This window comes from Osmerus eperlanus, chromosome 21 (assembly GCF_963692335.1).
Source record: "Osmerus eperlanus chromosome 21, fOsmEpe2.1, whole genome shotgun sequence".
Lineage (NCBI taxonomy): Eukaryota > Metazoa > Chordata > Actinopteri > Osmeriformes > Osmeridae > Osmerus > Osmerus eperlanus.
This window is the reverse complement of record NC_085038.1, coordinates 2,595,199-2,615,245: the sequence shown is the minus strand read 5'-3', so window position 1 is coordinate 2,615,245 and position 20,047 is coordinate 2,595,199. Positions and strand designations below refer to the sequence as shown.

At 47.7% G+C, this 20,047-nt stretch overlaps 3 protein-coding genes across 5 annotated transcripts; 2 read left to right on the top strand and 1 right to left on the bottom strand.

Annotated features, from left to right (window-relative positions):
• The first annotated feature begins 2,534 nt into the window (after positions 1-2,534).
• On the top strand, positions 2,535-7,073 carry nkpd1 (NTPase, KAP family P-loop domain containing 1). Its single transcript, XM_062446674.1, has 5 exons — positions 2,535-2,855; positions 3,132-3,240; positions 3,741-3,869; positions 4,192-6,032; positions 6,266-7,073. Exons 2-5 carry the CDS (start codon positions 3,225-3,227, stop codon positions 6,548-6,550), a joined length of 2,271 nt encoding a protein of 756 aa, XP_062302658.1. The 5' UTR covers positions 2,535-2,855; positions 3,132-3,224; the 3' UTR covers positions 6,551-7,073.
• LOC134007316 (LIM and senescent cell antigen-like-containing domain protein 1) lies at positions 6,866-14,168 on the bottom strand. 3 transcript variants are annotated; one of them, XR_009928027.1, is made up of 11 exons: positions 13,991-14,164; positions 12,505-12,664; positions 12,258-12,324; positions 11,980-12,100; positions 11,622-11,771; positions 11,306-11,456; positions 10,410-10,502; positions 9,019-9,067; positions 8,816-8,891; positions 8,290-8,491; positions 6,866-7,921 (listed from the first exon to the last, which is right to left on the bottom strand). XR_009928027.1 is itself a non-coding variant. In XM_062446695.1 (10 exons), exons 1-10 carry the CDS (start codon positions 14,017-14,019, stop codon positions 7,807-7,809), a joined length of 1,011 nt encoding a protein of 336 aa, XP_062302679.1. In that variant the 5' UTR covers positions 14,020-14,163; the 3' UTR covers positions 6,866-7,806. The 3 variants fall into 3 exon arrangements, 2 of the variants coding, with proteins under 2 accessions (XP_062302679.1, XP_062302680.1); XM_062446695.1 differs by lacking the exon at positions 8,290-8,491 and having other exon boundaries at positions 13,991-14,163; XM_062446696.1 differs by lacking the exons at positions 6,866-7,921; positions 8,290-8,491; positions 8,816-8,891; positions 9,019-9,067; positions 10,410-10,502 and adding an exon at positions 10,532-10,921 and having other exon boundaries at positions 13,991-14,168.
• On the top strand, positions 14,158-18,465 carry lancl1 (LanC antibiotic synthetase component C-like 1 (bacterial)). The gene is made up of 11 exons (XM_062446689.1): positions 14,158-14,296; positions 14,609-14,748; positions 14,918-15,035; positions 15,393-15,603; positions 16,040-16,187; positions 16,557-16,703; positions 16,796-16,978; positions 17,093-17,269; positions 17,660-17,732; positions 17,871-17,949; positions 18,189-18,465. Exons 2-10 carry the CDS (start codon positions 14,662-14,664, stop codon positions 17,945-17,947), a joined length of 1,221 nt encoding a protein of 406 aa, XP_062302673.1. The 5' UTR covers positions 14,158-14,296; positions 14,609-14,661; the 3' UTR covers positions 17,948-17,949; positions 18,189-18,465.
• Positions 18,466-20,047: the final 1,582 nt, after the last annotated feature.

Here is a 20,047-nt window from a genome sequence, read left to right as displayed (position 1 = left end):
AGGGATGTGCTTGTAGCCAGGGGCTACGACTTCATTCCTCTTTTTCCTGTTTGTGTTTTCTGATGGGATCTGAGGAAAGATTGTGAGAGATGGTGATGAAGGCAGATAAAGGAGGAGATGGATGTGAAGGAAGATGGGAATGCAAGTTGGTAAAGGAGAAAATTGAAAACAGGAACATGGAGATGACGAGGCTAGAGGATGGGAGATGGAAGGAGCTGTACAGAGAAGAGGGGGAGGGAGAAGGAAGAGAAGGGAAAGGAAGGGGTTTGAAGAACTAGCATCTGAAGAAAAGAGAGTGGGGAGGAAGAAATAAGTGTTTGTCATCAGTTGCCATGCACACCAACCACAAACTCCTTTTCCCTCTCCTCGTCTCCATGGTTTCTAAAATATGTTCTTACTCCCCCCCCCTGCCATCTTTCTCCCTCTCTTTCTCCCTCTCTCTCCCTCGGTCTGCCTGTTTCCCCTCTCTCTCCCCCTCCCAATCTCTCTCTTGCTGCCATGCCTGTATAAAAGACAGCAGCTCATGGAAGGATTAGGGACCCATCTCCTTGCTATTGTCAAGTCAAGCCCCTCTGGGACAGTGAAGAGGTCTAGGTATTCCATAACCTCTGTGTCTCTCTCAACCACTGTTCCTTCAGAGTGAATGAATCAATCTGTCAATGATTGAATCTGTCCTCTTGGCTTATTGTTCGATACAGACGACCTATAAGAGGTCTCACACCAATTAGACTTGGCTGGCTTGTTCAGGTTTTGAGTTGGGTCATGGGGTCAGCTCCCATGTCAATAATACCTTCCACTTCCCTTCAGTGGTGGCCGCCAGGGGAGAGGGGGTGGGTGTGGGGGGGTGGGGAGTTGAAATACAATTTATGGACAAGAATTAGTCCCATACTGTGATCATGTGCAGAGCAAGCATCTCTTTCTCTCACCTCCATTCTGTTTTTACCAACCGAATGTAACGGCTGTGTTGGGTTCCTCCCGATCTTATAAACCACACCGGGCTAAGATCTCAGATCCTCTGACCTCCAAGCGCGACCACTAACAAGCTACGTCGAGGATTAAGTTTACCAATTCACCTACACTAGCAAGTTATTGTGTATTACTGTATGACTCTCCTTCTCATATCAAACACTAAAGCAATGTATTCATTATTTCAAGCTATTTGCATATTCATTTTAATCATTTTCTTCCGTGTTTTGATCCATTATGTCAGTCAAGGTCCTCTGTCCATATTTAAGCCTTCAATACGGAAAGCAGACTGCTACTGTTCTGCAACTGACAAGCCGACAATGTATCTGACGTTCTGATGAAAAGGTGATTTATCTAGAATGCTATGGATTCCCGGTTTTTTCTGTTCCTCCCTCTGTGTATTCATACCTGTCAAACACATACATTTTCCCTGACAACAGTGCTTCTTCAACACTGCACCCCCTCCGGAGCAAACGAGCTAGACGTAACGAGACTGACACGGACCGATTCCTGCCTCGAGATTCATCGCAATACTATACCTCCATCTGTTGGTGTGTGTAAGAAATGCGGTACATAAAAATATACTATGTGACTGAATGCCATAATCATTTCAAGTTTATGTTTATTTCAATCGATCAAATGCAGTATACACATCGTTTGGACTTCAAAAAACAGATCCACGCAAGTTGACGCAACCTTTGACCTGAATTCCCGCAGCCATAGCACCCTCGGTTTAATTTCCCTTAGACTTCGTCTGATTTTCTACCATCCAGATCCGACCTCGAAGCACAATTAATCAAACGGGCCTATGATACCCATCTTCAATTAATCCAGAGTGTGAATTCATTAACCTTAATTGCAGACTTCATATGGAGAAAGGGCACGAGGAGGTAGCGCCTCCGCAGAAGGGAGGAGATTCAATCCAATTCATCTTGTATTGATTTGTAAGAGACTTCTGGCAAGAGGCATTAAGAGAGTATAAGTACTTTCCACCCGTGATGGCTATACACCCCCCCCCCCCTCTCTCTCTTTCTCTCTCTATTGCTTTCCCCTATCATATACCTTGCCTGTCTGACTCACACGCCTTGTCTATCTCTTTCTGTCTCACTTTCTCGTTCTCTTTCTCTCTTTCCTTCCTGCGTTCTCCCCCACTCTCTGACAATCGCGTTAATTAAAGCAGCGGAACAACCCCTTACTCGCTGAAGGAGAGTGAAATTCTCCCCAAGGCCGAGCACTTGATATAATCTTAATCAGACATAAACTAATTAAACTTCACTTCACTGCTTCAACAGTTTGCCAAAGAGTGAAAAGAAATACTTTTTGAATCACCATATGCTAAAAGTGAAATACAGTATCACCTAAAGAACAGTGAGCAAATGCATTGCGTGTTTCACACACAAAGCGTGATATTGTCTTAATGTGTCTGTGTGTATCCAGTGTCATGATCTGTAATTCTGTTCTTACTGAAGTTTCAACCCCAACATAGACCAAACTTCACCTCATTCTGCATGGCTAGCCCTCCTGCACATGCACTGATATGATCTACTAGGCGACGTCAGGCGACATGTCAGTGCAGGCCTACGAGCATTCTTATCAGTTATAGACAAGAATGTCAGTATGCAAAATAAGTTACGCAAAAAATGACCGAAAGGAGGATTTGTAAGCATTAAAACATCATGAAGCCACGACGCTGGGAGATTTCAGTTCCTGGAAAGAGTGAAACGTCTTTGTGTTGACGCTGTAACGCTTTTACGACCCTGAGGGTAAAGTTCACTTTATCTCCACATGTTCTTCCCGAAACAGAAGGCAAACTTAAATTCAGTCCTGTTGCATAGCCTATCCGTGTCAGGATCATGACGAACGATCATTGAGGGATCCAAACCAACGAGGTCTGTTATATTTACTTCAAGATAAGAGCCGATTTGTGTATCTGGAAATGTTTCATTTTCATCTAATTTAATTTGCATCGTTGTAGTTCAGTTCACCTGGTTCAGTGCACCGGACACCGCACCCGCACAGACTCATAGCAGTACATTTGATATGAACTATCTAGAATAGTAATGATTATCCTTAATGACCAATTCTTGTGACCAACCTTCCTGCAATCTCACCTACATCCCCATTGTGCCTAAAGCTGGGTTAATGTTTAACTTTATTCTCAACAGGTTTCCGTTTGCAAACACTTTTTCTTCTATTGTTTATTACGTTGGGCCCAGAAGACGTTGTATCGTTGCTTTCAGCCGTGGAACACAATTGCAATGCTGCTCAACGAAGGTAAGAGAGATTAAGTAAGAGAGAGCCTGTGAAAGAGACAGAATGTGTGGAAGAGTTTGTGAGTGAGAGAGCTGTTGACAATTCATAAAGGTAAGGGGAATGTAATGGTATATTACCCTTTGAAAAGAGCCCCTCTTCATTGTCTAACCTCTTCTGCTCAGGGGTGTGTGTATGTGAGTGTGGGTCTGCTTGTATGTGTGCGAGAAAAACTTCATTTTCTCACGGCCAGGAATCAAACCGGCAACCTTCTGATTACTAGCCCGATTCCCTAACCGCTCAGCCACCTGACTCCCTGTATTGATTGATATGTTTACCCTCTGTGCTACCAACGTAATATGATGAACACCATTTAAAACCAAAGTAACAGCAATTCTGCAGCTGTGAATATGTGCTAGTTTATTATTAATGTGGCACAACCCAATGGTTAGTGTTTCAGCTAAATACCAGTATGGTTGTTAGTATGTCGTGTTAAGAATGTTTTTCTCTTTTTTCTCTTCAAGATTTGCCATCAGATAACATCTATGCGTATGCTCTGTCCAAGACACTTATTAAAGTTGCTTCTCCAGCAACAGTTGGTCTCTACTCATCATGCCCAAAACGCATCAATATGATTCTCCGACATGTAGAAGGTATTCAGTGTGTGTGTGTCGTTGCTGCAGGCTATGCTGTCAGACTTCCTGTCTGTCCAATACTGGAAACTCGTAGAGTTCAAAAGAGTCACTGGGATTTAACTAAAACTTTGATTATTATTCAATCGTGTTCATAACCATATTCATATAATCAACCGACGAACTGGACTGCCAGTTCTCCATACTGCATGATGTGTTATTATTCCTCTGTGATCATTTTCTGTCCCTGTTCCTGATTTATCATTCAGAATTAATTTCCTCCATTCTCTGATTATTGGCGTCGCCTCATCAGTGTTGCATCTCATCTCGTGTCTCCAATTAGTGCATATGGAACAGGAGGCGGCGAGGAGAGAGAAGAAGAACAACAAAGGAGCATCCGAGCCTCGTTCCTCCAAGCCCTCCCTCGGAGGCCTCCTGCTCCTCATCTGGCGTCTGCTCTTCTTCCGTCCCGTCTTGACCGAGGAGAACCAGCGGCGCCAGAACGTGCGCTTCCTCTACGTTCGCTTCAGCGCCTGGCACTTCCTGGGCAGCGACCTGCTGTGGGCGGGGCTGACCATGCGCCTGTGCCAGTCCCTGCAGGAGCGCTTCGGCAAGCTGCAGCTGGGGCTGTACCGTGTGGTGCAGTACGACGAACAGGAGGAGTTTAGGAAGAAGGCCGAGGTGGAGGACAGCCTGCACCAGTGGAGATCCAAGAAGATCTGCTGCTGCCCACTCTGGTTCCTGATCCTCATCCTCATCCTGGCTGTGGGGGCAGTCCTGGCTCTCCTGCTGACGCTTGGCTTCCCACAGGTGGAGGAGGTGGGGGGTGCAGGGGAGGTGGGGGAAGGGGGAGATGGTCAGGGCGGAGGTGCGGGGGTGTTGGAGGGCCTGGCGATCGCCGCGCTGGGCGTGCCGGCGGTGGGCGTCATCCGCTTCCTCTTTTTGATGGGCAAGAATCTCGTCTTCAACCAAGACCTGAAGATCCGGCGCGGCATGGACGACGAGAAACTGAGCAGCAAGCTGGGCTTCATGAACGAGGTGAGGAAGGAGATGTCCCTGCTGTCCATGTTCGTCCGCTTCATGGAGGTCTTCGAAAGGCGGAGGATACGCGTGGTCCTGGAGATCACCGACCTCGACCGCTGCGAGCCCAGGAAGATCGTCGGGGTGCTGGACGCCATCAACATCCTGCTCTCGGAGGAGGACAGCCCCTTCATTTCCCTGCTGGCTGTCAACCCTGAAGTGCTGGTTCAGCAGGTGAACTTTGCAGACAGCTGCTTCTGTAAAGAGGACCGGGGATACGCCTTCCTCAACCGGATTGTGACCCTGGCTTTCACCGTCCCCCCGCTCTGCGGTTCCTCCAAGCGCAGGGTCTTTTACAACATCGTCAGCGGCCAGTCAGAGATCACAGAAGAAGTCGAGATGAAGGCGAGCGAGTCGAGGGCGTTGGGTGGTGCGAAAACGTCCCTTGTCTCAGACGCTTCCTCGGTTGAGCGAGCGCAAACAAACATTCCTCTGATAGATAAGAACGACATGGAGGATCGCCATCTCGCCTCGGAGCTAGGTGATGAGGAGATGGAGAAGCTCGTCCAGTCATGTTTTGACAGCATCCTGGTTCACGGCAGAAGTCGCCTCCACAGATACCTCTCCGGCGACACCATGTCGATGAGACGGGTCATCAACTCCACCCGCGTTACCGTGGTGATCATGGAGGCCCTGAGGCAGGAGCTGCCATCGCCGGAACGCATCGCCGCCTGGGTGGTGCTAGCCAATCACTGGCCCTGCCGCCTCAGCTGGGTCCTGCAGTGTCTGGAAGACCGCCAGCAGAGGGCGCTGATCGACAACGGCGACTCCGACACCGCCGCGGACGACTCGCAGACGCTGTGGGAGCTGTATACCGTATCCAGGGCAGAGCTCTACGTCATGAGGGAGCAGATCGAGGAACTGCTGGAACAGGATGGAGATCCGGAGATGTTTGAGATGTTCCTCAAGGTGGACTTCCGGTTCACGGTGAGAGACGCCGAGAGGTTTCAGCTGTCGATGGTCAACCTCGATATCTCGATCAGGAAGGAGCTGGCGAGAATCAGAGGGGCGGCCAGTCTGAAGGATCATGGGTGGAGCAAGAACCTTGCACCTCTACCAATCGGAACAATTATCAACATGACCATGGAGGACATCTGCAAAGAGGTTCAGAACTGTGCTATATATATTTACTATTGTTGAAATTCACATGATTAGAAACATCATAATTCCTTCCAGTCATCCATTACTTTTCATTATTAATAAGTATCCATATTTGGCAGTGAATATGTACTACTAACCCTACATAAGTATCACAAATGTATGTTTGTGTTTTCTGTGTTCGTTTGTGACCAACTTACATGATTTCTTATGTTCTTTGTTTCCCTCAAATCTCCTAGCTGGATAATCTGAACTTCCCCGAAAAGTACGCAGATATCGTACGAAGCAACAACCTCAGCGGTCAGACGCTGGTGTTTGGCGACACAAACGACCTCAAGCTCCTCCTCCAGATGACCTACGGCGAGTGGACGACCTTTCGTCTTCACTTCCTGTCCGCGGGCCAGAAGGTCAACACCCAGAGCAAAGCCCAGCGGCTACCTCCCCAACACATAATGCACAGTCTGTCTAGACAACAGCTCCTCCCCTCTCACCACACCTCCACACTGAGCCTTACTGTCCCCTGAGCACGTGTCTCTTGAGCGTGTCTCTTGAGAGTTCAGGGGAAATGTATCTTCTGTGCCAGTAATCTATAAATTGAAAGGTGTTTTTGTTACATCGATTGTGCGTTAGTGAGAAACAATACACCAAACAAATATAAGTTCACCTAGTCCTGATGAACTTGAAACGTAGTTTTGCTTTCTTGTAAATACATTTTATTGAACACTGGCGTTTTATTGAACACATGAAATCCAGGACACTGTATAAAGCTAGCGTGAAGGTGATGTACATGAAAATTTAATTCTGTGATATCATGCAACACAACAGTCATGATTTTGGTCAATCATCCTTAATTAAGATACTTTTATTATGAGCCTTTGCAAAAATAATACTATTATCAAAAACATGCAATGCTATTCGCTAGTGAAACTTGCTGTTCTCATACAAACAGATGACACACATAGTAAGCTAACTTTATATGATTGCATATCACAGCGTTGTCTGAAGTAAAATACTCTCCTTTAAACTCCCATAGATCACACTAGGCAATTATTTGATTAAAACAAGGATCCAAAATAATATGCTAAAGGAAAGTATTGCTGTACCATACTAGTTGGCGAGGCTGCAGTTCAGCTGAATAAAGTTAAAGATTCACAGCCCTTTCTCTATCTTTCTCAAGGCATATATTGTTACTCTTAGATACAAGGACTTACTGGTATAATTGAAAGACGTATATTTTTTACTTGCATATTACATACAAACATTTATATATTTATCCAAGGCACAGAGAAAAAGTATAGAAGAAAATTACTGAGGACATTCAGGTATATTCAAGACAAAAGTAAAAGGTTAGCATTTCATGAAACATAGCCTATTTAGACAAACTTTTACGTCACTCAAGTCTGTATTGTTTACTTTCTCCTTTTTTACGATGATCACGTATGAAATAACGTGTAAAGTGACCAGGTCAAATGACTTAAGACACGTCTGACTTTTAAAAGACAGAAATCATTGCAACCGACATGGATCTGGCCAGTGTAAACTTGATAACATAGTGAATTATGTTGAGCCCAGAAAAGAGAAAAAAAAATAAAAAATACTAAAAAAGCAGTGGTGTTTCCTCAATCCAAAATCTACACATGGTAAATCGACAGAATACATTACATTAATACCATGTTAGACTGAAAAAGAATAAGTATTTGGCTTATTTTGGGCACTTGTTAAGATTGGAGCTTGGCTTCCTAGATAAACCTTCCTTGGAGCCCTGAGGTACAGTCAGGCACTACTTGCGTCCAAGAGTCTCCGCAAGCTTTTTCAATCTCTTCTTCAGCTCCAGAGGAAACTTCTCGTAACACTTCTTACAAACAGGCTTCATGTCAAACTCCACAAACTTGTTCCTGTGAACAGAGGGTCACAACATGTTCATATTCCTCTGTTGAGCACGCAGGTCAACATGCTAGTATGAGAATGGAATTCAACTGCCAACTGACAGCCTGTGAATGGTGAATGTGGAGGAAACTGGAGGGAGTAGTGATGCCGGCTGGCAGCAGAACAAAAGCAACACGCTTCTGACTTCAATGAGAACAGCTGAAAGTCTGGTCTGTCTGCCAGTCATCATCATCCATCATCATCATAACTTGGGGTCCAGGTAAACAAAGTAAACAAAACAACATCGTAACATGAAAAACATGACAGAGGAACCTGAGGTAAAAGAGGGAGGGAGGGAAAAGAAACAAGTGACAGGAAAAGACCAGATGGCACTAACCAATGGATGAAGAGAAGCAGTGAGAGAGTGACGTGAGGATGAGGAGGAAGAAGAGGAGGAATTCTACAGACAGATGGTGGGTTTCTTTCGGCGGTCTTTGGCATCCCGCTCGCGTCTGGCCAGGCGGCGTTTCAGTTCCTCTGGCATGCGCTCGTAGCACATCCTGCACACAGGCTTCAGATCGATCTCCACAAACTTAGCCCTGCTCCCCACGGCCAGGATAGGAGGAGGAGGAGAGACCAAGAGACGAACAGGAGAGAGGAGCAGAGAGGGGAGCAGAGAGAGGAGGAAAGCCAAGCCAGGGAGAAGCCAGAAGCGGAAGAGGAAAGAAGGCATGAAGGTCGTTGGTGGAGGACAGACAGAGACAGACAGACAGAGACAGAGACAGACAGACAGACAGAGACAGAGAGACAGACAGAGAGACACAGACAGACAGAGACAGACGAGGCAGGTTCCAGAACAGGCAGAGTAGACAGGATAGCCTCAGTACAGAACGCTCCAGGAGAGGGGACAGACAGGGACTTACTTGAGGGTGAGTTTGGTGTTGCAGGTGGAGCAGGAGAAGCAGTTGACACACCAGGCCTTGTTCAGGGCTGAGACCACTGAAGAGGAACAACAAACCAGAACCCACTTGAGTCAAACTGACACTATGAACAGGTCACAGCAGCAGTGGAGCAAAGTGACATCACGTGAGGACGTTGTGTAGCGTGATGACACAAGCTCTCTTACCATCTCCTTCGATCACACGGTTGCAGTGGTAGCACACGTCTCCAAACAGCTGGAGGGGGACAGGGGCACAGGTTAGGACCAGGATGGGTTAGAACCAGACCAGGACGGGTTAGAACCAGACCAGGACGGGTTAGGACCAGACCAGGATGGGTTAGAACCAGACCAGGACGGGTTAGGACCAGACCAGGACGGGTTAGGACCAGACCAGGACCAGGACGGGTTAGAACCAGACCAGGACGGGTTAGGACCAGACCAGGACCAGGACGGGTTAGGACCAGACCAGGACGGGTTAGAACCAGACCAGGACGGGTTAGGACCAGACCAGGACGGGTTAGAACCAGACCAGGACGAGTTAGAACCAGACCAGGACCAGGACGGGTTAGGACCAGACCAGGACCAAGACAGGTTAGAACCAGACCAAGACCAGGATGGGTTAGAACCAGACCAGGACCAAGACGGGTTAGAACCAGACCAAGACCAAGACGGGTTAGAACCAGACCAAGACCAAGACGGGTTGGAACCAGACCAAGACGGGTTAGAACCAGACCAGGACCAAGACGGGTTAGAACCAGACCAAGAAGGGTTAGAACCAGACCAAGACGGGTTAGAACCAGACCAGGACCAAGACGGGTTAGAACCAGACCAAGAAGGGTTAGAACCAGACCAAGACGGGTTAGAACCAGACCAGGACCAAGACGGGTTAGAACCAGACCAAGAAGGGTTAGAACCAGACCAAGACGGGTTAGAACCAGACCAGGACCAAGACGGGTTAGAACCAGACCAAGAAGGGTTAGAACCAGACCAAGACGGGTTAGAACCAGACCAGGACCAAGACGGGTTAGAACCAGACCAAGAAGGGTTAGAACCAGACCAAGAAGGGTTAGAACCAGACCAAGACAGGTTAGAACCAGACCAGGACCAAGACGGGTTAGAACCAGACCAAGAAGGATTAGAACCAGACCAACACGGGTTAGAACCAGACCAGGACCAAGACGGGTTAGAACCAGACCAAGAAGGGTTAGAACCAGACCAAGACGGGTTAGAACCAGACCAGGACCAAGACGGGTTAGAACCAGACCAAGAAGGGTTAGAACCAGACCAAGACAGGTTAGAACCAGACCAGGACCAAGACGGGTTAGAACCAGACCAAGAAGGGTTAGAACCAGACCAACACGGGTTAGAACCAGACCAGGACCAAGACGGGTTAGAACCAAGACCAGTTTAGCATAGGTAAGGACCAAGTTCAGGCCAAGTCCAAGCAGGAGCCAGAACAGAGATGTATATTAGAGAGTACTGTGGTGTATTAGAGATTATTATAGCATAAAACATATATACTAACTGTACTATATACTATAGTTAGTGTGTAAGTTAGAACTGTGGTGTTTGTTTACCTGGTTGTAGTGGGTCTCGCAGTATGCCAGACCTTTCCTCTCATAGTGGCGATGGCCAAGGAACGGCTTCTCACACTTAGCACACACAAAATGCTGCAAACACACACACACACGGCAATACGCATTAGCCAGGCAACCTTCAGCCAGTTTCCATTTGGTTCCACATTATCAAGGCCGACTCTGAAGGGGATGTTACAGTTCACCAGGCAAGCTCAGCTTTGTGCTTCCGAACAGTTCTGGTGGGATTCAAAAAGGCCCGAATGACACAAGTTAGGGAGAAGAAAAACCACACACGCACAAACGATAAACATTCAGTTAGAGGAGGACTATCAGCAGGAAGATGAGGGTACAGCGCCATCTAGAGGAGGAAACAGGCCAGGCGAGAGGGGCGGCTGATCAACACAGAGCCTTCTCCTCACCATGTCAAAGTGCCACTCACAGTAGGCGTGGCCCCTGCGCTCGTAGTAGGGATGGCCCTGAACTGGCCTCTCACACACCGTACACACAAAGTGCTGAGGGGGGCGGGGCCGAGATGACAGGAGGGACATGGGGATAGGAGGGAAGAGGACAGAGAGAGAGAGAGACAGAGAGAGAGAGAATGTGGTAAACGTGAGAAAACGCTTAAAACAAAGAGTGGGAGATGAGAGGAACCTGCCGGAAGAGAGCAGAGGGAATGTGGAAAAGACACACACACACACATTCACTCACGAAGATCAGTGAATCAAAGATCAGATCCACCCAGCTAGAATCTCAACACAACCTCAGTGGATGAAGATTATCGGATGAGCCCATCGCTCCATTCTAAACAAGGAGCGTTCTTACAGAGCAGTCTAGGCTGCTTTCTTGGACGTCGGCGGGCGTGAGAGGTGGTCCGGGGTGGTGGTCTGAACGCTCACCTCCACGTGCCACTGCTTGCCCATTGCGTTGACCACGCGGCCCTCTATGGGCCTCCTGCAGGCTCCGCAGATGGGCACCCCCATCTTGTCGTGGCACGGCAGGCAGTAGAGCTGGCCCTTCAGCTCCCTGGCATCAGAAGTCAGCTCCTTCCTGCACGGGGGGCGAAGAGGGAGGGAGGGCAAACACATAAGATGCGGATGATACCACCACCAACTCCAACACCACCGGAGTAAATAATGCGACCTTGAATCTTTTTTGCAGACTCGGCAGAACCGAGATGCTGAGAGGATTAAACACAGCGGCGGTGTGACTCACCCACAGTTGTTGCAGTTGAAGTGGTCGGGGTGGTAGGGGTCGTTCTTGAAGATCAAAGGGTGCTCCTCGATGATGGCGTGGCACTTCTGGCAGATGTACTTGCCCAGGCCGCGAGCCTTCTCCCGGTTATGGCATGGGCGACACAGGTGCCTGGTGCAGCAACCAATCGCAACGCAGACCGTGAGCAAGACTCGCAGCGGTTGGACAGTGGAAGAGCAAAGTGTTGTGAGGTGTGCTGCGATTGGTTAGGGATTACGGGGGTGACGTTTTAACTTGAACATGTTACGATGGTGTTAGTAGTTTAGCTGGCTGACCACGACTTGCTGAATGTAAAAGCCACACCAGGACAGGACCTCACCTGCCGGCGTTCTTGACGAATCCAACGTCTGCCAGGACTACTTTGCAGATGTCACAGCAGAAACAGTCTGGATGCCAGCTGTTGTTCATGGCTTTAATCACTCGGCCAATAATGAACTCTCCTAGGAGCGAAAACACACACACACGGCCCAGCAGGGTGGATTTAGTGACGGAGGGTGTGTCTGTATGGCATGTGTGTGTGTGTGTGTATGGCGTGTGTGTCTGTATGGCATGTGTGTGTGTGTGTTTATGGTGTGTGTGTGTGTGTTCAAAACTCACCACACTGGTGGCAGCAGGGAGCGAAGAGCATCTGAAAGTCATGCTCACAATACTTCCTGCCTTCAAACTTCAGAGAAAACCAAAACACAAACTAGTAGTCAATAACGACCCTGTGTTAATTATTCGAAACCCCTGTATGTTGACAAACAAATGTAGGTAGGCTAATATAGCCGAGACTAGACCTCAGGAAAAAGGATAGCCTAGATAATCTGTCTGAGAGAATGATAGAGGATATCGTTTGTGTTACCTCATAGAAGAGTCCTTCAGGAAATTGCTGGAAGCATTGGGCGCAGACGAAGCACTGCTCGTGGTAAAGTTCTCCGTTGCTGTTGACGATCTTCTCGGCCGGGGCGAAGCCACTCTTGCAGCGCTCGCATGCCGCGTTGGCCAGGGCGTTCGCCATATTGCTACGGTGACAGGAGACAGCGGATTTGATTAGAAGTGATCCTTCTTTCCACAGCAAGCCGACAGACGGGCAGTAGAGACCAACTGCATCTGTGACTTGTGAAAATCCATCCAGTCGCTCTCAAATGCGATTCAGCTGACTGGCTGTTTCGAGGCGGAGTTTTGGGCCCTTGGTACTAGAGCTACTCCGTTACGTTCCCTTACTCATAAACCATTAGTCACAGTCTGACTGCCAACAGCCCACACGGTTTGTCTCCATGGAGGATGAGTGTGCAGCCAGAGCTGTTTGGGTTATACACACCCAGAACACCACCAGCACCATGTCCTAATATGGACATCTGAGACAATCCTCAAATGTATTGTCCTTTTAATATGATTTTATACATCGCGACGCTGCTCCTACGTCGTTGACCATATTCTCTCGTCTCAAGCATTTAAGGATCCAATTGTCCAGATGACAGTCACTCTCTATCTGTACAGTCAAGTTGATCAACAGAATACTGACTTTCGACTGACTAAATCCATCTTCAGTCTGAGTGTAGGCCTATATTGAATTGTAGCTGGCTTGCCATATAGACTTTGAACCCCTCTGGCAGCTAGCTAGCTAGTTAATTTAATTACTAGTCTTGCGCCTCTCTGATGGCTCTAAGTTACACTCATGGTATCGTCTTCCAACGCATTTCATTTTATGATTCACATGAGGGATTAGCTTATTCATAGCACCAGACCAAGAGCCAAAAAATTACAGAAGTCTATATGCCTGCAATTTAAGATTACAAACGTGTAATGCTCTAAATATAAGTTAACAGTTGATGTACTCATGATTCATGGTGAGATCTCTGAACAACTTGCATTTGTCTTATACACTGATGGCACTATGGATTTCAGCAACACATTCCATACTGTAACGGTTCGCTAGTACAGTCTGTACAGCTTCCAACCTCGATCCTCCCTCCCCCTGAGCTATAATGAAAAGTTTGACGATACCTATAAAAACTAGCCAACTAGCTACAACAGTTACCATTAAAGTCAGCATCCGATAAGGCCATAGTAGCTAGCACTAGAATAGTCGAACAGTTGTAGCGAAATACTGTTGCCGCTAGCTACCTAACTTAATGTATCAGTAAAAGTTAATTGCATATGATAAGAGATGTACCAGTAAAGGGAAGAAAAAGCTAGACTAATTTTCCTGCATATTGTTTCTATCATACAGTAAGTACTTTCTCTTCTGTGTGAATAGCTAGTGCTAGCTTGTTAGCTCGGCTGAAAAACTGGTTAGTTAATAGCAAACTAGTTTAGCTGGCATAACCAATAAAAATCGCTCTTACCTGCCCGTCATTTCAGCCACCCCCAGCATCACCTCTAGCCAAAACTATTGTGGTTGATGTTTGGCTGACTACAAGTTCAAACTGTTCTAGATCTAAAGATATCACAGCAGTCTGCGTCGAAAGTAACCCTCCCTCTGATTTTACAATCGTAGCCACTCCTCAGTTCCGCTGTACTGTAGGACGCCTTCCTGAACGCTAGGTGGTAGTGCTAGCACTTTAGAAAATGTGCGATTGATCATTTTCAGAGAAGAAGAGAAGAAGATTCATGACTGCTGCAACGAAAAAGCAGCTATTCTGACTGCAGCGGTATGTTTGGAACTTATTTGTGGTATGAGTTTCGATCCAGACATTTAGCTACTGCAAGAAATACCATTTTTTGACTGTGCACGAATATTCAGTGTTCATGGAGGCGAGTGTGTTTGCGTCATAGACCCATTGGTGTGCGTGCTCGAGCCTCTAGCTCGAATTAAGTAGCTGGCTATCTATCAAAGTTACTGTACGTTGTTTTAAGCATTGCGACTCAGGCAGTTATAATGATAAATTATATATTTGCTTGAAGTTGGCATGGGGTCTTTTCGTTGTCTCTCTCCACCTACATGTCTTTCTATTCTGTCACAGGCGGTTTGCTCTTTTGCCGTTTGAGCAGTGTCATTCCAAGGATTGGAAACATAATGGACCAGAAAAGTCTAAACAACCCGTATCCGGACTATGATGGGAATCCTGGCTGTTCCCAAGGGCTGTTTGACTCTGATGGCATGGTAGGATGACAGATGAAGACATCGAATGAATACCCACTGTGGTATCATTTCTAACATTCTTCCACATAATATTAACTAGTTTCGTTATACTTTTACATGTCATGTTGGGTGTGAGAGGGCTCTTAGCTAGTTCCAGTAAAGTATCACAGGATCTTTGTTGTGTGTGCAGCTCACAGCAGAGTTTGCCCAGCGGTTGAGTGGTAAAATCAGTGAGTTAGTAGCAGTCATGGAGAATGGACTCAAGTCAGCTGACCCCAGAGACTGCACCAGTTACACCGGATGGACGGGTGAGGAGGAAGACCCTGGAATGCATTTCAAACAGACCTCCAAATACACTCTTTTCTACACACGTCACAACAGCCAATGTTTTGGGGCATCCGCTTTCTTAAATCATCTGTATCTGCTAACCTGTACCTAATGAGGCTCCGTTTAGGAAATAATAATTCAGACTGTCCTTACACAAAAACATATGAAACACATACACACTAGCACTAACATGTTTTAATACTGTGTGACCAAACACCAGAGATGGGAATCAGAATCAGGTTTATTCGCCATGTATGTTATACAAACACAGAATTTACTGTGGCAGGGAGGTGCAAGTAACAAAGTACAAATCCCTAACATGTACCTCCCTTCAACAGGTATAGCGCTTCTCTATCTGCACTTGCATGAAGTGTTCGGGGATATCTCCTTCCTGCAGAGGGCGCTAGTGCACGTGAGCCGCAGCCTGAAGTGTTTAACTCGGAGGCACGATGTGACGTTTCTATGTGGCGATGCTGGGCCGCTGGCCGTGGCTGCAGTGGTGTACCACAGACTGCAGAGGGCGCCAGAGGCTGAGGAGTGCGTCAGCAGGTGAGTTCCTGGCCCAGCAGAGTCGACATCCTGAGCTCACGTGTGAACTGGTTTGTAGAGAGAGCAGTCGCAGCTTTGTGTTGTGTTTGGTGAACGTTAGATTCTCCACTGTGTTCAGTTCATTTCATGAATTCAGAAGGAATTTGAACACTAGGAGTCCTCAACCTTCCTCCTCTCCTTGTTCCCCCTGCTCTTCCTCCTCCTCCCTCGACCCCCCCCTCCTCCTTTTCCTCTCCTCCCTTTTCCTCCTCTTCCTTCTCTCCCTATTCCCCTTCCTCCTCCTCCCCTTTACCCCCCTGCTCCTCCTCCTCCCCTTCCTCCTCCTCCCCTCTACCCCCCTGCTCCTCCTCCTCCCCTTCCTCCTCCTCCCCTCTACCCCCCTGCTCCTCCTCCTCCCCTTCCTCCTCCTCCCCTCTACCCCCTGCTCCTCCTCCAGACTCCTCCAGCTCCACCAGAGGGTGGTGAAGGGTTCTGGGGATCTTCCTGATGAGCTGCTGTACGGCAGGGTGGGCTACCTCTCCTCCCTTCTCTACGTCAGCCAGCATCTGGGCCAGGACAGGGTCCCTACCCAGTACATCCAGCAGGTCAGCCCGGCAGACTGATTCAGCTGTTACAGTAGGACACTCGCCTGGTTAAACTTGAGCTGTTTGTTTATCAAGTGTGTCAATGATGAGTCAGTGACTCTGGACTTTATAAAGTGTTGACATTTTTGAAATTTTCTTAATTTAGCAGAAGCTCTCATTCAAAGCGACGTACAAATAATAATAAGTAGTAATAATAATAATAAGTATAATATAATAAATAATAACAAGTAAGGGCAGAAGGGCTTTATTTCAGTGTAACAGTATTAGAGTGGTTTTACTGCTGGCCTCTAAGTAGGTATTGTTGATATGTTGAGGTATTCTATTTTTGTTTGGTTCTATTCAGTGCTGTGTTCATGGCTGTTGTCTCAGATCTGTGAGGCTGTGTTGGTGTCAGGGGAGAGTCAGGCCCGAAGCTTTCACGTCCAGGACCAGAGTCCTCTGATGTACGAGTGGTACCAGGAACAGTACGTAGGCTCCGCTCACGGCCTTTCTGGAATCTACTACTTCCTCATGCAGGTGAATCTGATTGGCTGAACAAGCCGAGCACACGTCTCATTGGTCAGAAAGTTACGCGTCTCCTCGGTGACCGACTGGTCTGTTCCCTACAGCCGGGGTTCGTGGCGGGTGAGGAGCAGGTCGGCAGGCTGGTCAAGCCCAGCGTGGACCACGTCTGCCGCCTCAAGTTTCCCTCAGGGAACTACCCTCCCTGCGTAGGCGACACCCGCGACCAGCTGGTGCACTGGTGCCACGGCTCCCCTGGCGTGGTGTACATGCTCCTGCAGGCCTACAAGGTACACCCCGGGGCCCTGTCTCAATACTCCAACCAGCCATCCTTCTGTCTCTCCTTCCACGAGGCTGATTGTGGTTGGATGTGTGCTCTCTGTCTCCCCCCCCCTCCCCCCCAGGTGTTTGGTGAGGCCCGGTACCTGGAGGATGCGGTGCAGTGTGGGGAGGTGGTGTGGCAGAGGGGCCTGCTGAAGAAAGGCTACGGCCTGTGTCACGGCGCAGCAGGGAACGCCTACACCTTCCTGGCCCTCTACAAGCTCACCCACGACCCCAAACACCTATACAGGGCATGCATGGTGAGGAGGAAATGCTTTGGAGATTCCACTCGGTTGGTTGAGAACTCTCTGCGAGCATTAGTCCACCATGATTAGATTAGAAATCTGAGATGATTCCGTCTCTGCTGGAGAGATTCCAGGTGGCACACGTCCCAAGTGCTGTTCAATTAAGACGTTGCTATTTGGATAGAGCTAGAAATAGACCTGCCAGATATGTAGAAAAGCTATGCATCACCTCCCCAGGGCGTTAGGAAGGCATTGTGATCACAATTTGATCTGCTCAGAAGCTTCTCGCATTTCACTTCGGAAAGCGCTCTTTCAGCGGGGGATTCTAGAATAGCTTAGTAGTCACATGGCAGGAGTTGGGCTCTGACTGATGCGATGCCCTGGTTCTTATATATTTGTTTGTAGTTCGCAGACTGGTGTATGAACTACGGAAAACATGGATGCCGCACCCCAGACACCCCATTCTCGCTCTTTGAAGGTAGCGTATGATTATAATGACGAAAATATATTAATTTCAACAGAATATTGTGATTTATTTCCAAGTCCAGTGTTTAGGTTGTAGATCCTCATTAGATCAATGTTGACAGAATCTTGATGTGTCATTTCCTGTCTGTAGGCATGGCCGGCACCATCTACTTCCTGGCTGATCTTCTGCAGCCAATGAAATCAAAGTTCCCAGCCTTTGAGGTGTAAAGGTATTCATAATAACCCCCGCCCACTGTGGATTATATCTGCAGTGCTGCTCTGTCTCACTCTCCCTCTGTTTTATCCTCTGTCGCTCTCTCACACTCTCTCTCCCTCTGTCTACTTTGCCCTCTCTCTGTCTCTCTCTCTCACCCTCTCCTTCTTTCATGGTCACACTCTCCCACTCCCTCTCTATCACACTCTCTCCATTTGTGTCTCTCTTTCTCACTATCTCTTTTCCCCCTCTCAGTCTCTCTCACATGAGTCAGAATCAAGGTGGGGTATCCGTTCCCACAGTATTTCCTCATTCAGCTGATTGGTTGGTAAGTCTCAGCAGCTGATTGGTGCGTTTGAGCGAATCAGACTGGAAGATCTAGAGTTTACTAATCAGCTGTTCCCATAGTGCATGTCACACTCCATCCCATAATATAAGTATAAATAATTGATTAGCCTGATTAGAAAGAATGTGCATTGTGTAAGGAAAAGGCAATTCTCATCATTTTTTCATTTAGTTTACATATACAGTATGTATTTACGATGTAATTCTTGATGTTTCAAGAAAATGTGTCACCTCTGTTTGGCCAAATTTGCACTGCAACATCTATGTTAGTTTGACAAATAATTGGAAAGAGAAATTAAGATTTCATATAGACTGTTCTTCATTTTGAGCAGATTGTATATAATACAGTAAAAATGTGGGCTATTGTCTAAGAATTTAAGTGAACTGACTATCTTGTTTGCTGTAAGCATTGTCTCCACAATAAATAAAGAACTTTTACTCAGTACAGTCTTATCAATTTTGGCATTCACATTCTGTTTAATAGTGCTCTAATCTGCCCCATGGCTTTGTGACTGACGTGTAGTAACGCAATACAGCCACAAGGGGGCAAAAGTAAACAGGCTTAGTGTGTCACATGCAGACCCTGGTCAATGTTCTGAATGGACTGCTGTCCACTGCAGCCCGCTTAAACAACAGTGACCTTCATGATTATGCAACTGCTGCTCACCCCTACAAGCAAAAACAATACTCTCCCCTGAGTTTTACCTAATCCCATCCACGGTCCTGAAATTTGCCATGTTTTATTCAACTGAAGTCTCCATGCTCTCTATCAAGTAGCTGCATGCAGTCTCACCGGTATGGTGAAATGTGTTTTGTGCTGCTTGACCGTGTGGGCCAGTGGGACGCCGGGGTAAGGACCCCCCTGCTGTGGAACTCTCTTTGCACCCTGTACTCCAAATAAGGCTCACGTAACCGTCTGAGACGCAGCCAGCCAGCCACACAAAGCCCCCACTCTTTTTTAAGCCTCCCCAAGAGCCTTTACGATGTGTGGCTGGCTGGCCTGGACTCTGGAAGGGGGTTGGGGGGGGGGGGGGGAGAATGTCCCAGAGACCCTTGAGAAGCCACCCACACACACACACAGCTCCACTATTGCCACCTCTTGCTCCACCCCCCGAGGGAGGGAGGGAGGGAGGGAGGGAGAGAAACCAAACTCCTCTAGCAGCGAAGGGTGAAAGGGGGAGGAGTGGGGGAGGGTGAAGGGGGAGTAAAAATAGCGCTCATCTGTCCAGGGGCGCGGTCTCTGTGGCATGTCCTCCAGTCCTCCAGATCACCTCTTCCAGAACAGGACAGATGACGGACATACACCAGCTCCCTGATCCCTAGTCTGGGTATCTCTCTACAGGCCTCTCTCTATTGGCCCCTGATGGGAGCCCAAGTCCTCTCTCAGGAGCTTGAACATATTCTTGTCTGTCCAGACCAGGACCCCACCAGCTCCTTCCCTCTATGGGGACTATATGGGATATTATGTTTTTCAACACGTACATACTATTTCTACTGGGTACATTTGCACTGTGTAGCGGTTTTAGTTCTGTACGTGGATCTCTCCCAGCTGTCTCTGCTTAACTGCTTATAACCAGAGATTGTTTTAATTAGGTTGATACGTTTAGAGTAATTCGGTGCTGATATGTTGTAAGTACTTGCGGTTAAATAGACGGCCTTTCTGACATGGCCACAGCTGGAGACACCCGAACACATCAACACAAGGGTCGTTGACACCGTGACCCAGGGCAAGATCACACGTTAACGTTGGTTTAGACCGCAACGACGGC